At 47.5% G+C, this 20,000-nt stretch overlaps 1 protein-coding gene across 5 annotated transcripts in view; it reads right to left on the bottom strand.

Moving 5' to 3' along the window:
• The window catches only part of LOC135103834 (GS homeobox 1-like), a 133,660-nt gene that overhangs the window by 75,083 nt on the left and 38,577 nt on the right, over nucleotides 1-20,000 (bottom strand). For 2 of the 5 annotated variants that reach the window (XM_064010650.1, XM_064010651.1), the window contains 3 exons: nucleotides 10,709-11,096; nucleotides 4,701-4,882; nucleotides 3,468-4,107 (listed from right to left, as the gene is read on the bottom strand). The exons of 1 other annotated variant lie outside the window; for it this stretch is intronic. In XM_064010650.1, the coding sequence (XP_063866720.1) occupies nucleotides 3,643-4,107; nucleotides 4,701-4,882; nucleotides 10,709-11,039 (978 nt within the window). In that variant the 5' untranslated portion in view covers nucleotides 11,040-11,096 and the 3' untranslated portion in view covers nucleotides 3,468-3,642. Of the gene's footprint in view, nucleotides 1-3,467; nucleotides 4,108-4,700; nucleotides 4,883-10,708; nucleotides 12,393-20,000 lie in introns of those variants that run through there. 2 more of the 5 variants (XM_064010649.1, XM_064010648.1) reach the window with 2 other exon arrangements.

Raw genomic sequence — 20,000 nt, forward strand, 5'->3', positions numbered from 1 at the left:
AGGAGGATGGTAAGAGAAACTGAAATTAAAGAACTACGGAACTACGAAAGAAAACAGAGGGGAAAAAAAAAAAAGTTAGAAAAGAAAACGGTATTCGAAAACGGTGATTGATTGATTGATTGATTGAATAGAGAGGTTTAAATTAGGGAACGAGGTAAGGAACTGAATTAGAAATAGGAAAACAGAGAGGATAAACAAAAAAAACAAACAAGTAACAAAGGAAAAACTATTTAAAAAAAAAAAAAAAGCAGGACTACCGATTAAATGATGTATTGATTTGAGGCGCCACAATGACACCGTGAAAAGAAAACGGAGAATGGTCAACACGAAGGGGGGACCCGTAAATATGGCAAAGGCAACGGAGAGGAAATCAGATGAGAAGAGGAAATAAGAGAGAGAGAAACTGATACAAGACAATATGAAGAAAAGACGAGTGAGATTAATTGAATTGTACAAGAGGAGGAAGTGGCGAGAGAGCAATGGACCGGGAGGAGACTGGACGGGAAGGAGGTGCTGCTTATCAACCAACATCTGAGGAACTCTTCACCGCAATATCACCTCCAATACGCAGAGAAAACGGGACACACGTCAGTCTCCACTCCCCACTCAGCTGCCCCGCTTTGTTTTTCACTCTCTCTCCGGAAGCGATGCGTCGAATTGTAAAGGAAAATGTACGTCCACTAATCTCTCGGTTATATATCACTGGATTAACATCAAAATATTCCCTTCCTATCACCACCATCAGTGTTATTGTCCAGTGTTTTTTTTTTTTTTTTTTCTAATAAAATGTGTCTATTTGTAAGAATCCTGTATTGCCAAAGATATTAGTACACCTCCTCCTTCTCCTCCTCCTCCTCCTCATCATCATCATCGGTTCACCTCTTCACCCCAACAAACAAGATCCCAAGCAACGGTTCGAGGCCACCTGTCCGAGAACAAGTTAGGGTTCACCGGCGGCGAGAAGCGAAACCTTAGTCAGTATTTTGAAACCTTGCAGTGTCTCGTTTCCATTACTACGCTATACTTGTAAGTTGTTCTATACTTTTTTTTTCAAGGATGGTTTCATGGCTCTTGTGACAGTTTACTTTCACTAGCCTTTAGTGTACGTCATTTGTGGTATCAAGTGTAGTTCCATGATTGTAGTGACTGTTCAACAAGGTTCTCCTCCTGATTGCGTGTAATATACTCTATTGTACACATTGCTGTTTTCAAGAGTGGTTTTATGCTCCTAGTGACAGTTTACTTTCAACAGGCTCTACTGCAAGTTACTAGCTAGGGCTCTCAAGGGTAGATTCACGATTCTTTTGACAGTTTAATAAAGTTTTCTCATCATTAGTCGAAAAAAAAGGAACACCCATTGATAACCTGTCTAATTAAAATGGCCTTTGAAAACAGGTCCGGGTGAAGGTACCGCGGGGAGGCGGGGCGGGTAAGGATCTGACTATAGAAAGTATGGAAATAATAATAATAATAATAATAATAATAATAATAATAATAATAATAATAATAATAATAATAATAATAATAATAATAATAATAATAATAATAATAATAATAATAATAATATTATTATTATTATTATTATTATTATTATTATTATTATTATAATGTATGAAGGCGTATTTAAGAATTATTTAAGAGTACATACCATATTGATGAGCAAGTTTTTGTATAGCTTATATAAAGACAAGCATTTATATATATTCCATATCACACATCACACACACACACACACACACACACACACACACTGAAAGAAGTCACTTCGTTGTGATGCAGCATACAATGTAGAATGAAACAAAATCAGAGACGGAAACATATCAGTGATTGTAGATTTAAAGACTGATGTACAGAGACAGACAGACAGACAAATAAACATGCTGGAAAGAACTACTCATAAAACAAATCGGACAAACTTTTATGCTGATTTGTACTACACGCAGCCATGGAACAACACGGCGTGAAGAGGAACACGGAGACGGAAGAAGGATGGAAGAAATGAAGAGAGCAGCAGCAGCAGCAGCAGCAGCAGCACATCTACGAGTACTCCTTCTTTCCCTGCTTCCCTTCATCCATTCCTCCTCCTCTGCGCCCTTCCTTACCTCCCTCCCTCCCTCCGTTGGTCTCGCTCCTTCACCGGGCATCACAAACAACAAATCACTGGTCAACTTTCTTTTTATTATCAGCAGCAAGTCATAACCTTTCCCCCCTCCCCCTGCCCTCCCCGGCGCGTCCTGAGGGGGAGGCAGGGGAAGGAGAGGCAAGGGTCATAAGTAATCCTAATTTACGGTACTTTACGTGACAATTGTAAACAACTGTGTGACTAGAGCACAATGTGCCTGCAAAATATTCGCAGAAAAATATCTCCGTATCACACACACACACGCGAGCACAAAAAAAGGGAGGGAATAAAGGGGCGAGCCGCGCTAAAGGGGATTCAATCAATGTGTGAGGGATTAGGCGAGGCGGCCCGCGGATCAGAGCCCTCTAGCGGCAGCCGGGCGAGTGATTATCCTCCTGGTGGAGTCATAACACGGCGCCCGCACCTCTCTTGTTGTATAGTAGTCAGTCAGCCTCTCTCTCTCTCTCTCTCTCTCTCTCTCTCTCTCTCTCTCTCTCTCTCTCTCTCCGGCTCGTATTCTGAAACATTTCTGCTCCGTACTTCTACTATTTTCAAAAGGCTCTACGTAGATAAAATTACACGGTTTTTTGAGGGTGTTTTACGGTTCTAGTGACATATTGACAAGATTTCCGCATTATCAACTGGAGAAACCCTCTTTAAAACACAACTAACCATCTCTGTGGCCTCTGAAAATAGTCATGGTGAGAGAGCAAAGCCTTTTATGAATACAAGTCTCTCTCTCTCTCTCTCTCTCTCTCTCTCTCTCTCTCTCTCTCTCTCTCTCTGACTCACAACACAAAACTAGCCCCAAATAAGGCTGCGCAATTTCCACATACTGTACAATCCACCATAAACCGGGAATAAATACAACCACATCCACCACATCCACCACATCCACCACATCCTCGTTACCAGAACAAAGGAACCGAAATTCCACATCCACACATCCACAGTCACTCATCGCGGACATACCAAAGACTCCGCCGGGAACCACTCCTCGTGAATAGGTATCTTTGCTATAAGGCGACAGGAAGGCAGCTCATCAGGCACTTGAGTCACGGAGGAGGGCGGGGTGGTGGATGAGGTGTGGTGGAGGTGCTGGTGGAGGCATGGTGGTGCGCGAGGCAGGTACTCAATTACGGTCTCCTGTGTGGTGTGTTTCGCTCCCCTCTTCTAAATGTCGTGTGTTTGGATCATGAGCTTCAATAAGGGACAGGAGGTGGTTCTCTCTCTCTCTCTCTCTCTCTCTCTCTCTCTCTCTCTCTCTCTCTCTCTCTCTCTCTCTCTCTCTCTCTCTCTTCTTTGCAGCCACCGGTGACACACTGAGGGTTGTGACTCGTCGCCACCTTTACTACACGGTAAATAAATACTTGCATCACTCTTTACACAACCGACAGAAGCGCTGCCTTTCCTCAACAGGCGCTGGGAGATTCCGTGGGGCGCTCAGACATATTCATCACTCCCCGCATGAACACCAAGGCGAGGGGGGGGACGGTAGGGGATTGGTGGGGGCGGGTTGCTCACACCACGTCTATGTTCTCGTTGCTGTCTCGGTCACAGTCGGACTCCGCGTCTGAGGCGTACTGGCGTCCCGCAGGCGGATGTCCCTCCGTGCTGGTGACGGCGTTGTGCGAGTTCGCGTCCTCTCGCCGACGCAGGTCCTCGTGCAGCACAGTGTGGCCCGGGTGGTGGTGGTGGTGCAGGTGGTGATGGTGGTGGTGGTGGTGGTGGTCCTCGCTCTTCTCGCACGTGGCGCCGTCAGCTTTGATGTGGTCGTTCCCGGGGTCGGCGTCATGGCAGGGCCGCTGGGAGGCCTCCTCGGCGTGCTGATCGGGGCTCTGGCTGTCACAACCCTGCAGCGCCGCCTGGTCCTTCTCCCGCGGCCGCGACGACGTGCAGGTTCTGAGGCACGAGCACTTGTCCCGCGTCTGGCCGCCCTCCTCCTTCTTGTACTTGACGCGTCTGTTCTGGAACCAAATTTTGACCTGGGGAAGAGAGAGAGGGAGAGGGATGAGGGACAGGCGGCGGAGCAGAGAGGGTACCTAGCTCTTTTCTGGAACTATATTTTGACCTCTTTATCTTGTGACCTGTTTCGCTTTGTTACGCTTTCTTAGGCTGAAGGGAGGGAGGGATGGACAGACGACAGATCAGAGAGGGTCCCTATCTCTTTACCAAGGACGGCGCCATGTGACCTCCCAGCTGCGGGTCTATTACTCTTAACCACAGGCGACACTGGGACGTGGAACAGGCATCACGCAACAGGCAGGTGTTTTCGAAAATGCTGATATCTATTCTTATATTAACGCACATATGTATTACTCATTTTCCTTAATTTTGTTACATGTTAATAGCCTGTTAATCTCTTTGTTTACTGTGTATTTTCTTATCTGGCAAATATTCAGTCCACTTGTTGAATAATAATTAATTTCTATGTACGTACTGGTTATTCTTTCATGAAAAAAAGAGAAAAAAAGAAAATCATACTATTCTACTTAATGGAAAAAAAGGAAACGAAAATCAGAAACATAACAACAGGGAATACACACACACACACACACACACACACACACACACACACCTGCTTCTCGGACAGGTTCAGGTAGGTGGCGATCTCTATCCTGCGCAGTCTGCTCAGGTACATGTTGGAGGAGAACTCTCGCTCCAACTCCAGCAACTGCGTGGAAGTGAAGGCCGTGCGGATTCGCTTGCATGAGGGCACGTCTTCGCTGGGGGAGGGCGAGCGGGGCCGCGTCACTCCTGCTGGGGGAGGAAGATTAGGTTGAGGTGTATAATTGAGAGGTTGGTTGAAGAGTGAGTTACTGAAAAGTTAGTGTGTGAAATGAAGTGTAGATTAAAGAATGAATTGTAGAGCAAGATTGTAAACTGAAGCGTAAATTGAAGGGTAGTTTAATTAAAGCGTAAATCACCGAAGTGTAAATTGAAAGGGAGATTAAAAGGGCGAGTCATTGGAGAGATAGTGTGTAAACTGAAGTTACAGTAAATTGAGGAGTAGATCTATATATTTCACTCGTCCTTCCATCTGTCCTTCATCTTCAAATCATGATGGCACGCAACCCTTCCTGCTCTTCCCTCCTTTCCAACAGTGAATCGAAAAATAAAGACGTGTGAACTGGGATGTTAATTAAAGGTTAGATTAAAGGGTGAATTATAGAAGAGTTAGCGTGTTAAAGAGTTAATTGAAGGCTAAAAGGGACAAACAGGTTTTCTAGAGTACATTCAAAAGTAAATTGGAGAATAAATTGTACACTGGTTAAATGAGGAATGAATTGAAGGGTAAAGAAAACGTGAAGGGGAAAGAAAACGTGAAGGGGAAAGAAAACGTAAAGTGAAATAAAACGTAAACTAAAGAATAAATTACGAAGGTAAGTCTAAATTGAACGGTTAAAAGAGGAAATTACAGAGTATTGGTGTTTGTCAGCTTCAGGACCTCTCAGTCAGCAGATTTGTTGCAGTAAATGATGTGCACCTTTCCAGCATTGCATTGTACCTGTCACCTGTACCGTATGCTGTAATTATTTTCTGTCCTTAATATTTCACCCACAAAATTTGCCCACACATATGTAATTTCCCCCGTCATAGTTCAGGTTAGGTTAGATTATATTATAGTTTTTAGTTTTCTACGCCTGGTTCTTCTCGTACAGTGATGGTTGTTTTCTTTTGTTGTTGTTGTTGTTGTTGTTGTTACTGTTATCATTACTGCTAACACTGGATCATCAAGTGAAGTTCTTTCTTTCTATCCTACACCTTAAATGAAAAGTCGGTGTATTATTATTATTATTATTATTATTATTATTATTATTATTATTATTATTATTATTATTATTATCATTTTCATCACCGTTATTATCTGGACTTTCAAATGAAGTTTTTCCTTTCTGTCCTAAATCTCAAAGGAAAAGTCGTTATTATCATGAGGAACTGAATAACATATTACCATTTATTAACAAACCGAGAATCTCCCTCATTAAATTAGGCACAGCTTAACAATCAGTCAATATTATTAACATTTTATCCCAACAATATCTCTTATCCCTCCATAACGTATCAATAAAGTGTTTTCCTCTGTACTTCTCCACTTCCGTACTTCTTTTTTTTTTCTATATTTATATCATATTTTCCCCTATTTATTACGTATCTCAACCAACACTCTCTCTCAACTCTCCATAACTACTTTTTCTATATTTTTTTTTTGTCATATTTTTCTACCTCACCGCGCATCACTCCAGTACATTTTCCCGTTTTCTGTAATCTACTTCACGATTCGTTTGACAGACAGGCAGGCGGCAGGTAGAGGAGCTCAGGTGAACATAAAAACTAATCACTGATGAAGTAACGAGTAATAACTGAGATAGATAAAGGGCAGGAGGAGGAGGAGGAGGAAGAGGAGGAGGAGGAGGAGGAGGAAGAGGAGGAGGAGGAGGAGGAGGAGGAGGAGGAGGAGGAGGAACAGGTTTGGCTGAGGGGCGGAGCAGGACAGGTGAGAAAGCTTCATTAACACACCTGAGAGAGAGAGAGAGAGAGAGAGAGAGAGAGAGAGAGAGAGAGAGAGAGAGAGAGAGAGAGAGAGAGAGAGAGAGAGAGAGAGAGAGAGAGTTATTAGTATAGATTTTCACCTTGTTTTCAATCCCTCCCTTGCCTTTGTTTGTTCTTTGTTATTTTTTTATTTGCTTCCCGAGTGAGGTTTTTCATCAGTGCTTCCGGTGTGATCCGTCTCTGCTAACTGCCCGCCTGTCTGTCTGGCTATCTGTCTATCCTATCTGACTGTATAATCTTTCGTTATGTCTCTCTTTCCCTGCTCGATCTGTCTTTTTCACTTGAGACATTGGCTGCTTCTTTATTTTTTCTTTTTTTTCTTCTTGATGGTAATTTGCATATCCTAGGAGCCCTCTTTATGTGTGTGTGTGTGTGTGTGTGTGTGTGTGTGTGTGTGTGTGTGTGTGTGTGTGTGTGTGTGTGTGTGTGTGACTACTTTTGCACATTCAGCGTTACAACCTTACTATATCGCAAAGCATACAACAACAACAACAACAACAACAACAACAACAACAACAACAACAACAACAACAAAAAACAAATCACTGATAAAATATTGTGCTCTTCTCCCCATAAATTCCTTAACTAAATACAGCAAGGTTTGTAATGAAAAGGCTGTAACTAAACTGTAACACACACACACACACACACACACACACACACACACACACACACACACACAGCTGGAACCGGGAAATGACGTTCAATGAATATAAAAAATCACTACATGACACGAATTTTCATATTCTCTTTACTTCTCCACACTGGAAACGTACAGTGTGTGTGTGTGTGCGTGTGTGTGTGTGTGTGTGTGTGTGTGTGTGTGAAGGATGACATAAAGAGATAATAACCTTGGTGACGTGAGGAAAAAGGAAGGGACAAGGAGGAGGAGGAAGAGGAGGAGGAGGAGGAGGAGGAGGAGGAGGAGGAGGAGGAGGAGGAGGTCATTATGGCGGCCATTATAGTTATTACGTGATTTATCGTAAGTGTGTTTAGCCTCTCTACGGTGCGGTGGTGGACAGAGTGGCTGGTGGGGTGCAGGATGGTGGGGGAGGTAGTGGCGAAGGAGCTGGGTGGTGGAGGGGTAGAGGCTGGTGTTGGATGGGTGGCGGTGGTGCACTAGTGGGGGGGGGGTAGTGGAGGCAGGTAGAGTAGGGTGGGACTCAGGTGAGGGTTTCTATGTAAATTCCACAAACTACGTGCATACATTAACTGCACAGATGTCAATTACAAGAGCAGTGCATGAAAATTTCCATTTCTGTCAAGATTAAACCAAGATAAGTTCCTCTTACTTTATCATATGTAGCTTACTGTAATCTTGTTTAACTGGTTCGAATGCAATGCTATATAACTAAAGAAATGCGTGGGGGAAGGAAATTTACGCTAACTTGACCTACCGCAACTTTTCTACTTAACTTTGACCTAATCTTATCTAACTTATACCTAACCTAATCCAGTGTTACGTATCTTGACCAATCATGAAGAATTTACCAACTACAAAACCTCCCCCACACAAAGGCCACCTTATCTAACATGACAACTGACAGGTCCTTAACAAACCAGAAGACTTCAAGTTGAGGCGAAAATTCTAAACACAGAAGAAATGAAACCGTTTTGTTATTGGGGATTTTCAAGCTTTTTTTTTTCTTTACGATTCTGGTATTAGTTTTTAGAATGGAAAAGAGAAAAAAAAAACACTAACGAAAACCTACAGAATTATTGATGTGTGTTGGTTGGGAAGGAATGAAGCGTAGAGGATGAACAGAAGAGTAGAGAAAAGTGCGCAGTGTTGTTGGCATCCACGTGAAGAGATGGGGAGACTGGGAATGTGAAAGCGAGATGGTGGAGAAAGAGGTGGAAACAGGGAGGTGGAGGGGGGGGGGAATAAAGGTAAAGCAGGAGGAAGTGGAGAAAGGATGAATAGTGGAAACTGAATGAGAATGAGTAGCGAACTTAATTGGGAATATAAAAGCCAAATGGTGGAGAATGAGGTGGAAAATGGGGAAAGGGGGGAGGGTAAATAAAGGGAGAGCAGGAGGAAGAAGGAAAGAGATTGAAATGAGAATGTGAGAATGAGTAGTGAAGAATGAGAGAGAAATTAGGAGAGACATGGTAGAGAATGAGGCGGAAATGAACAGCAATACTAGAGAATGAGGTAGGAGTGAAGATAAGTAGTAAAGAAAGAAGAGGAAAAGAAAGGGAGAGAGAGAGAAAAAAAAAAAAAGGTGGAAAACGAACACGAAACGGGGAAAGAGGACGAAAGGGAGAACTAAGATAAAATAGGAAGACAATGATGGATAATGAAGAGAGAGAGAGAGAGAGAGAGAGAGAGAGAGAGAGAGAGAGAGAGAGAGAGAGAGAGAGAGAGAGAGAGAGAGAGAGAGAGAGAGAGAAAGAGAGAAACGGAACAACAGAGAATAAGACAAATACAACGAACAAACAAACCTGAAATTGAATACAAGTCACAATACGCCCACATACACCTCAAGTCCACAAATCACTCACAAATCAACAACTATCACCACCCACACCCACAACCACCACTCCCTCTCAACGATATAACCACAATGAATAGACAGAAAAATAATCCCCTCGTTTCCTCAACAAGAGCTCACCCAGCGGCGTTCAAATGCTGACGGGAAGGCGAGACGGGCGTGGCGGGAGGGAGGGAAGAGGAAGAGAGTGCTGGAGATGGAAAACACTTCAGCTCAGTCAGTGTTAGGACGCAAGGGGTGAGAGGTAAAGGCCTGAGGGGGAGCAGAAGGAGAAGGTGTTGTGTTGGTACCTCGAGGCTTCATGAACAGCAATACTTGGCCAAAATTCAAGCCGAGAGAATGAAGGGAGGAAAAATTTGTTGGTTTTTTGGTGTTGTTTGTAATAGGTGTGACTGGGGGAGGAGAGGAGAAAGCAAACACACAAACCAACAAACAAACAGACAGCACAACACCCACCCATCCATCCATCCAGACAAGTAAACAAGACAGAGCTAAGTACATGCCCTTACTTTCATACCCAGGGCGGACCAACTCAATCAGACCCGCATCCTGGCAAGCCTAGAGGGGGACTGACTCGTTCCAGACCCTGCCACTCATCAGCTTCCTCTTCCATGCTCTGACTTACGGCGAGACAGACCACCGCTTGAAGGACAGTGCTGGGTTATGCTTGGAGTTTCTCGAGGCGTACACATCCATGCACTGTTAAGACCCGCGGCACTAACGGATGGTTGAGGAGGAGGAAGAGGAGGAGAACAACAACAACAGCAACAACAGCAACAGCAACAGCAACAACAACAACAAGAGGAATAAGAAAAAAAACGGAAAAGAATAAGAAGAAAACAAGAAAAAATGAGGAGAAAAGGAAAAAAACGAAATGAAACAAAAAAGAAAAATAAGTAATGAAAATAAGAAAATAGAAATAGAGAAAAAAAGTAACGATTTATGTGACAAAAATAAGTAAAGACGTATTTATGCATGAGGAAGAAAGAAAAAGGAAAGAGCCGATTACAAGAGATGAGGAATGACCTGATAAGGAGAGAGACAGAAATAAAAAAGGAGTTAAGTTTTGAACGTGTAAAATAATGCAACCCTCGGACAAAACATGAGAGGGGGGGGAAATTACATGGGGAGTTTTGGGAGAAGAGAAAGAAAACGAAGAGGAAATAAGATGAAGCTTGGAACTTTGAAGAATGACAGAAAAAAAAATACTGCGAAAAGGAGTGTGGAAAATAATACAATAAAAAAGAGAAAAGAAAGACAGACCACGTGATAGGGAAATAATAACAAAGAAAGGAAGAGGATGAAACAATGAAATCAGAAAAAAAACTACCTCAATACGTTTATTTAGCTAGTTTGTTAATAATGGTATGAAATGAACTAGTTTTTCAATGAGTGGCTTGAGGCAATGGTGGGTAAACCTGTGTGTGTGTGTGTGTGTGTGTGTGTCTTAAAGTTTTTCCACAGGTGTTTAGCTGGAGGGAAAAAGCAAATTACAATCCAGGTGAGGGGGAAGCACATCTGAGGAACCGAGACTCACCTTGACTGGGCGACTTCTTCTCCTGGAGAGTGGGTGGCGTGGCGGCGAGATGCGGTCGTGCGGGCGTGACGGGAGCGTACAGTGGCGAGTAGATGGGCGGCATGGGCAGGGACACGGGGACAGGGCGCAGCACCGGGGCCTGGGGGAGGCTGACGGAGGTGTGGGCGAGGCTGGAGGCGAAGGACGGCGTGAAGGAGGAGGAGAGGGAGGGCGCCATGGCTTGCTTCAGGGCCGGGGGGATGGGCACGCAGGCGCGGCACGAGTACAGGGAGAGTACGTCGCCATGCTTTCCTGGTGGACACGGCTGGTGGAGGGGCAGCAGGGGCGGCATGGGCGTGCTGGTGGGCGGGCTGTAGGCGCGAGGTCCCCTCCTGTTGGTGTCCGGTGTCTGCGGGGAAATGAGGGAGTCCACCAGGAAGGAGCGGGACATGGCGGTCATGGGCGCCGTGTGGCGGAGGGCACGCCGCTCCCGCCAGTCGCCGAGGGCGCCGCGCTCCTCCTCTTGGGTCGTGGTGGTGGTGGTGGTGGCCACGCTCTGCCACTAGGGAAGACGCGGGGCAGAGTGGTCACCTTGGGCTGTCACTGGCTGTGGCCCCACGAGCACGGTGAATGATCCGCGGTGCCTCGGGGCGCTGTGGCGGGGCAAGGCGAGCAGGCAGGCAGGGAGGCAGGGAGAGCAAGGCGGCAAGGCACGAGCGAGGAAGGCACAGACTAAGTTGCTTATGGAAGGCACTTGGCATGGAGGCCGCGAGGCGAGGCACTGGGCGGCGAGGGCGGCTGAGGCACGTGGGACGGCGGCGGCCTGCACGGCGGGACTGGTGAGACCGTGACCCACTGACTCACTGCTGCTGGGAACCCCGGGGCGGTGCTGGCGCCAGGCACCCCCCACTCCGCCCGCGGCGCCGCCCATCATGCGGGCAAAAAGGACACGCCAGGCCCGCAGTGTGTGCAATACCGCGTCCCCATAACGCATCAGGGCGGAGGAAGGCGGGCCGCGTGTCCCCAGGCGTCCGCCCAACACCGCCGCGCCGCGCAGAGGCCCACTACGTGCCCGCTGTGATTGGTTGAAAACACTCCCGCCTACGGACGCCACGCTACTCACGCCAGCGGGAGGCTGTACGCTGCACGCCAAGACAACACTATGTTGCAGGGGCACTGTGGCGACACTGCTCTGTGCGACTGTATTGGCACTGTGTGAAGGTCATCAGTGGTCAGGGTGTGAGATGACCTGCCCTAAGCCAGCACCCTGCAGCTACCCCCCAACCCCCCTCCACCATGGTGCACCTCAAAACACGTGGCTGCGGAAAGGTTCCTCCCCCGCCACCGCCAGGCGACCAATGGTGTCAGGGCGGGGCGGGGCCAGCCTAGCCCCGCCCCGCCATCCTTTCCCTCGCGGCGTGACGCCACCGTCTGTTTACACTTCATTAAGATAAATTAAATTCCTGATTTCACAACAATCATCCTCTTCGAATAACGAAATGATAAGGAACGTGCGCACAGCTGTACGCCGCTGCCTCACCCACCAGCCTCCCTCCTGCCGGACTGTGCAGGGGGCGCGGCGGTCCTACAGGAACACACTGCCCCGCGACACCCTCACCTGGGACGGGTGCCACGGGGGGTGACTAAGGAGAACACTGAGGGCACCACACAGCCAGGGATGCACACTGGATGCCCCACTGACGGTAACGCAGAATGACAGTATCGTTCTCTCTCTCTCTCTCTCTCTCTCTCTCTCTCTCTCTCTCTCTCTCTCTCTCTCTCTCTCTCTCTCTCTCTCTCTCTCTCTCTCTCTCTCTCACCATTCATCACCGGCAGCGGCCACCCCATGCATCAGGATAAGCAGCCGTTTCTTATTCACTAAATCATCTCCTGAACTACTCCTGACACCGAAGTCAAAGAAGAGGAAGAATAAGAAGGAAAAAAAAAAAAAAAGACGAAAAATGATGACGGAGAGGAAAAGGAGGAGGAGGAGGAGGAGGAAAGTGTTAAGGTAAAATTTATCTTCTCTCATTATTCATTTTCTCTTTGCATTCCTTTATCCATTCATCATCAATTTACTGACATTTCTGCGTCTCTCTCTCTCTCTCTCTCTCTCTCTCTCTCTCTCTCTCTCTCTCTCTCTCTCTCTCTCTTGTACAAATAGACAACCTGCAATTATCAGTTAACGAGAAAGAGAGAAAAAGAGTGACAAAAAAATAAAACGTTTTGCCCACAAATTAGAGAAAGAAAAGAAAGTAAAACTGATATAACGATTTATTTTTATTGGTGTGTGAATGGTCTGACGTGACTCAACTTCCATAATGAGATGAGGAATCCAAAAAAATAAATAAACAAATAAATAAATAAATAAATAACATGAAAATAAAACAAAGCAAAAGAAAGCAACACAAAGGAAACACAAAACACGCACATTTTCCCCTTCTCCCTTCCCCACCTCACCACCAACATCATAAGTCCACACTCACAGGAAGCACTTAATGACACCAGATACGTAATGGAAACCTAACGAGGAACAGCAAAACGTGGATCACCCAACACATTCCCTTCCTGGCTGATACTAACACTTATGCCAGACAGAGAAGGTTGAAAATTGAGTTCCAAGTCTTGCATATTCCTTACTCTGCCTTGATGAGAGGGCTGAAAGGACTTCTACGTTGCTTATCACTGGTGTTTTGTTACAGGAGCAGCAGGAAGGACAGGTAAAGGAGTAACAGAAGGGTAGGTAAAGGAGTAGCAAGAGGGATAGATATTGTCTTACAGGGAGTGCCACGTGTTTGTTTAATGGCTTCTTGCAGCTTCCCTTGTTTTCTTACGTTCTTACGTCTTCCCTCACCTTTTTATTTACGTAAGAGTAGCCCTGGCATAACGCAACAAGAGAGCATAAGGAAGAGGCCCACTAAAGGTACCAGTTCATAAAGAGTGTAGTCAGAAAAGGATTATCTAAAAGTTGAAAAGTGCCTCTAAACTTCCCTCTTCACACACACACGGACACCATTACAAGCACTGCACCTCTTCTGGTAATTATGGAATATGACAAAATGCTGTAAGTACCAAAGTATTGTATAGGTATATGGCTCCTTTGTGTCGCCACAGAAAATCAACCTTCTCCAAGGCACTCGGTCTTCTGCGCCTTCCTGAGCCACACCATCACAAGCGCGTCTTTCACTGCATGTTTACATAAGCCTCCTCTCAGGTCTTCTCTTTCCCCTGCCACGTAAATGCATCCCCCAACATCCTCATCCCAACAAACTCCTCTCACATCTTCTCTTTCTCCTGCCACGTAAATGCATTCCCCCAGCATCCTCATTCCAACAAACTCCTCTCATATCTTCTCCTCCTGCCACGTAAATCCATCCCCGGCATTCTCCTCCCAACATACTCGTCTCTCCTGACACGCCTAAACTGTTTAGCTCATGACGATAGAAAATGACGGAGTGGCGAGCTTAAGACGATAGCGTATCGACGTTTTTAACTCAACTATAGATGCGTGCAGTTCCCTTGATGAAACGGACTGTAATGCCCAGCCTCTATCCTCACGTGACGGGAGAGTGAAAGGCGATGCAGTGAACAATGAAATCCTTAACATTATACAAATGGACGGAGGCCAAGCTAACGGGCGCTGCCATCAAGGTGTAGCGCCCAGCCTCGGTACTGCATAAGGCCAGCCACTCTCAGGGCTCAAGGCGATCAGTGCGAGGTGCTTGCAAGCTGCGACCATCGCCGACAGTGAAGGGAGACACAGAAAATGAGAAAGAATGAAAGATAGATAGCTTATACACTTACACATACAAAAATAGATAAATAAATAATAATAATAATAATAATAATAATAATAATAATAATAATAATAATAATAATAATAATGATAAATAAAAATAAATAAATAAATAAATGATGATAATGAAATAAAATTAATAAATCAATAAATAAAAAAAATAATAGCTCAAACAAATAAAACAAATAAAAGTAAAACTAACAAAAATGAAGATAAATAATAAAACAATAATGTTATATTTTTACTAAATAATAAACACACACACACACACACACACACACACACACACACACACACACACACACACACACACACACACACAATGCAGGAACAAATAGATATTGACACATAAATACTCACAATTATCGTATTGTAATATAAACGCGGGGGAGGACGAGGAGGAAGAAAACGAGGAGGAGAAAGACAAGGAAGAAGAGGAGGAGGAGGACGAAGAGAAAGAGAAGGAAGAGAACGAGGAAGAAAAGGAGGAAGACGAGGAGGAGGAGGAGAACGATTGAGAGAAAGAAGACGAGGTGGAACAGGAGGAGGAAAAGAACGAGGAGGAGGAGGAGGAGGAGGAGGAGGAGGAGGAGGAGGAAGAAGAGAACGAGGACAGGGAGGAAGAGAAGGAGAAAGAGGATGAAAATGAGGAAAAGAGGAAAGAGAACGAGGGCAAGAAGGAAGAGAAGGAGGAAAATGAGAAAAAGAGGGAAAAGAACAAGGGCGAAGTGGAAGAGAAGGAGAAAGAGGATGAAAATGAGAAAAAAGAGGGAAAAGAACAAGAACGAAGAGGAAGAGAACAATGACGAGGAGGAAGAGAGGGTAAAAAAAAAAAAACGAGAACGAGGAGGAAGAGAAGAAGAGAGGAAGGCAAGTGACCCTTCGAGATATCAGGCAAGAAAATCTATGACGCAGCTTCCTCGCCCTATCGATGCAACTGAGCAAGATAAATTACAGGTTAGCGAGAATGTTTCCAGGGCGTTTTGCGGGAACCAGTTTTAGCGACCGCAGAGTGGCCGGCGCTTCTGTATACCTTGGCCCGTGTAATGATGATAATTAGGACCCACCGGACTTGTCTCAGTGAGGGTGGAATAACACTCAGCCACATACACTGTTATATGAGAGAGAGAGAGAGAGAGAGAGAGAGAGGGAACGGTAATGAAATAAAAAAAAAAAATGAAATAAGTATCACCTCCCGCTTGTCCTAAGGGAAGAGACTGTGTGGTTGTTAGCTAGTTGTGTGAACGAGTGAATGAGCGAGACTTGTGTGAGGCATGAATACGTGTATGAGTGAACGAGCTAGGCTTCAGTCATAAGTGTTAAGTGGAAGTGCGCGGCCTGGCGCCGGGAGATCACCTACCTCCAGCCTTCTGTTCACACCTTCTGTGAATAAACACCTGCACTGTTACCTGCGTTTCCTGTGCCCCTGCTGGTCAAGAGTCGAACATGGCGCAGTGAGTAGGATACGGACAAGGCTGCAGTGGGTACGGCGCAGAATGGAGAAGCAGTTGGAGGCGCTGGCTGCCCTGCTAGCGCGACAGTCGGAGCAGAGTCAGGCTCTGCTAGCGCGACAGTCGGAGCAGAGTCAGGCTCGCGAGGAGCGTTTAACCCAGCTGCTGGAGAGAGTGGGGACACAAGCTCCCAGTCGCACCACGGCGAGCAATGAAGGCGAAACCACAGCCCGCAGCACGTCTACCCAGGGCGCGAGGTTCCCGACGTCCGCCACCATCATTCCTCACTTAACGGCGTCAGCATCTTTACGTGAGTTCGACACGTGGCGCCATAAGTTTGAAGGATACGTAACCCTCGCCAGGATAGACTGTCTCTCCCTGGCTGAGCAGAGGGCGGCACTCGCTGCTGTCCTAGACGACGAGTGGACCCGTACACTTCGCTACGGGATAAGCTTACCGAGAGACGCGGAGTTAAGAACCATCCTCGATGCAATGTGTGAGTACCTGCGAAGCCAGCGCAACATCATCATGGATAGAAGAGACTTCTACTCCCGCGTGCAAGAAACGCAAGAAGGTTTTGACGACTTTTTATGTGCTGTTAAGGAAATCGCCAATTTCTGTGACTTTTGCGACCAGTGCATAAACCATCAGCTGCGTGACAGAATTGTCGTTGGGACACGAGACGAAGTGGCTCTGAAACGCATGCTGGAAAACAAGAAACTCACCCTTGAAAACGCCATAGATATTTGCAGAGCATCAGAGAGCGCTAACCAGTGTAGTGCAGTACTAAGGGGCGGCTCTCACTCTTCGAGCCATGGTGTGAACGCTGTCTCGAACTACAGGAAGGGCAGTTTCGGGGGCTCAAGCCCCACGGGCTGTTATCGTTGTGGCAAAAATTGTCGCAGTGACAAAAGGGGATGCCAGGCAATAGATAAAGTGTGTCGTAACTGCGGGAAAAGAGGGCATTTTGCGAGTGTATGTCAGCAGACAGTGAGGAAACGACGAGGAGCTTCGAGGAGTTCCTCAACTGTCTCTCCTCATCGCGGTGCAGGCCCGAGGCGGGGAGCCAGTGCCAGTGTATACCAGCTCTTATCAGGCGTATACACAAAGACGGTGACGGCACGACCTGCGCCCCAGGTGCTCATTACCGCCACACATCCCGCTGGAAGAGACAAGATTACGTGGACTCCTGACTCTGGGGCCGAAACGACCGTTATTGGCCTCGACACGGCAACACTCCTTGGAATCCCGCCCTCCAGCTTGGCGCCCGCTGATGGTGATGGACTTTATGCTGCCGGTAATCACCCCCTCACCTGTGTAGGAACTTTCTCGTCGCACTTGCAACTGGGCGACAGGGAAGCTGAGACTGTTGTGAGCGTGGTGAAGGAGGTGAAGGGGGCGCTGCTTAGCTGGTACGATTCCATCGCTCTCGGAATCCTCCCCGAAGATTTTCCGGCTCAAATCCGACCGCTACGCAGGGAAGAACAGCACACCGGCAACAGCTCCATCAAGTACCCGACCGCCTCGCAGCCACCTCTATCTACGCCCACAGAAGTGATCAGCTGGCCTCATTCCTACGACCCAACGCCACAGCAGCGTGCGGGGCACGCTGCTGCTGTGATCAAGGCCTTTCCCAGCGTCTTCGAAGCAAAGGAAGGTTTACGTGCAATGGCTGGTGGATCCATGGCCATCGAGTTGACAGACGACGCTCGACCCTTCGCCGTAACAGCATCTCGTACAATCCCTTACAATTGGCGTGAAGAAATTAAGAGCCAGTTGGAAGAGCTGCTTAACAAGGGAATCATCGAGAGTGTGGACTACCCTACGGCATGGTGCCACCCCATCGTGCCTGTCCCAAAAAAGACATCTGGTGTAAGGCTGTGTGTTGACCTGACACGACTCAACCGTTACGTGAAGAGGCCCGTGTATCCAGTGCGCTCACCTCATGACGCCATCGCCTCGATCGGGACCGGAGCAGTTTGGTTCACCACTCTTGATGCCAAGATGGGGTATTTTCAAGTCCCCATTAGAGAAGAAGACCAGGATTTAACCTGCTTCATAACACCTTGGGGTCGGTACAAGTTTCGGCGAGCGGTTATGGGTCTCGTCTCGTCTGGAGACGAGTATAACCGTCGAGGAGACCAAGCTCTCGGCGACATACCTAACACCATCAAGATCGTGGACGACATCCTGGCCTATGACTCCACCTACAGTGCGCACTTAGCCCATGTCATTCAGATTGTGCGGCGGTGTGACCAGCACGGCATCACTCTCAACCCACAGAAGTTTACATTCGCGGAAAGAGTGGTAGATTACTGTGGTTACTCTGTTTCTGGACAAGGCTACACGACAGACTCAAAGAAAGTTAAGGCAATCTCTGACTTCCCACGACCACAGCACATCACCGACTTACGATCATTCATGGGTCTTACAAACCAGCTTGGAAGCTTTTCTCCTGCTGTGGCTGCAGCTGCACAACCCCTCAGAGATCTCTTACGCCCGAAGAACAGTTGGTGCTGGTCTCCTAACCATGAAGAGGCGTTTGAGAAGGTGAAACAGTGTCTCGTCAGCCCACCTGTCTTGGCATACTTCGACCCATCATTACCAACGATGCTACAGACTGACGCCTCAAGGATGCACGGATTTGGATTCGTTCTCCTGCAGAAGCACAGTGACCAGTGGAAGATGGTGCAATGCGGGTCAAGATTTGTTACAGACACAGAGAGCCGCTATGCAGTAATAGAGTTGGAAATGGCTGCAATCGTCTGGGCAGTCAGGAAATGTGGCACCTACCTGAAAGGACTCCCTCACTTCGATCTAGTGCTCGACCACCGCCCGCTGATACCTCTCCTCAATAGCAAGTTGTTGGGAGAAATAGAGAACCTGCGGCTGCAGCGCATGAGGGAGAAGCTTGCTCAGTATTCTTTCACAGCAAGCTGGCAAAAGGGATCGACACACTGTGTGCCCGACGCCCTCTCACGTGCTCCAGTACAGGACCCAGTGGAGGAAGAGGATGCTGCTACTTCTGGTGACCTCGACCCTCTCCACTCAGCGGTCATCTCAGCGTTATCTGCCACCAATGAGGACGGCGTCCGCTTAGCACCACTCCAGGATCAGACTGTGGAAATGGTACGTGCCGCAGCAGCAAGAGACGGGGAGTACTGCTTGCTCAAGAACGTCATCATCGAGGGCTTCCCTGATCATTGCCACGACCTCGATCACCGCTTGCGTACGTACTGGCCGGTGCGCAGTCTGCTGGCCGTAGACGACGACCTGGTGGTTTACGGGCCGAGGCTTCTTATTCCTCACAGCCTCCGCCGAGAAACACTAGAGCGACTCCATGACAGTCATCAGGGGATGGAGCGCACCAAGCGACGGGCCCGACAAACGGTGTACTGGCCTGGTATGGACAGAGACGTTGAGAACGTCGTTTCTGGATGCTCACTATGCCGTCCACTCCTACCAAGCCAAGCCAACGAACCTCTCTGGCAGGACACGGACACACCCAGCAGGGTGTTTGAGTCAGTTTCTGCAGACTACTTCCACGCAGCAGGCCGTACATACCTCGTGTATGTAGATCGCTTGTCTGGGTGGCCTCACGTGTCTGCATGCTCACGTCCAGCATCGGCTGATCAGCTCGTTCGTGTCCTTCGGGGTGTGTTCGCCGACACGGGCGTGCCTGTTCTCCTGAGGACTGACGGTGGACCGCAGTTCACTTCTTCATCGGTACGGCGCTTCCTGGCTCGATGGGGGGTGGAGCATCGTGTATCTTCACCTCATTATCCACGCTCCAATGGTCACGCCGAGGCAGCGGTCAAGTCCGTGAAGAAGCTGATCCTCACGACCACACAGCAGGGACACCTGGACGAGGATGCGTTCGCTCGCGGGTTGCTGGAACTGCGCAACACTCCGAGGGCGGAAGGGCGATCACCAGCACAAGTCCTCTTCGGTCATCCTATGAGGTCCTGTGTCCCGGCTCATCATCGCTCATACGCTCAGCAGTGGCAGCGCGCTGCTGATGAGTGCGACGCCAAGGCAGAGCGACTGAGGAAGAAAGCGAAACTTC

The sequence above is a fragment of the Scylla paramamosain genome, chromosome 9, assembly GCF_035594125.1.
Source record: "Scylla paramamosain isolate STU-SP2022 chromosome 9, ASM3559412v1, whole genome shotgun sequence".
In the NCBI taxonomy this organism is placed as follows: domain Eukaryota; kingdom Metazoa; phylum Arthropoda; class Malacostraca; order Decapoda; family Portunidae; genus Scylla; species Scylla paramamosain.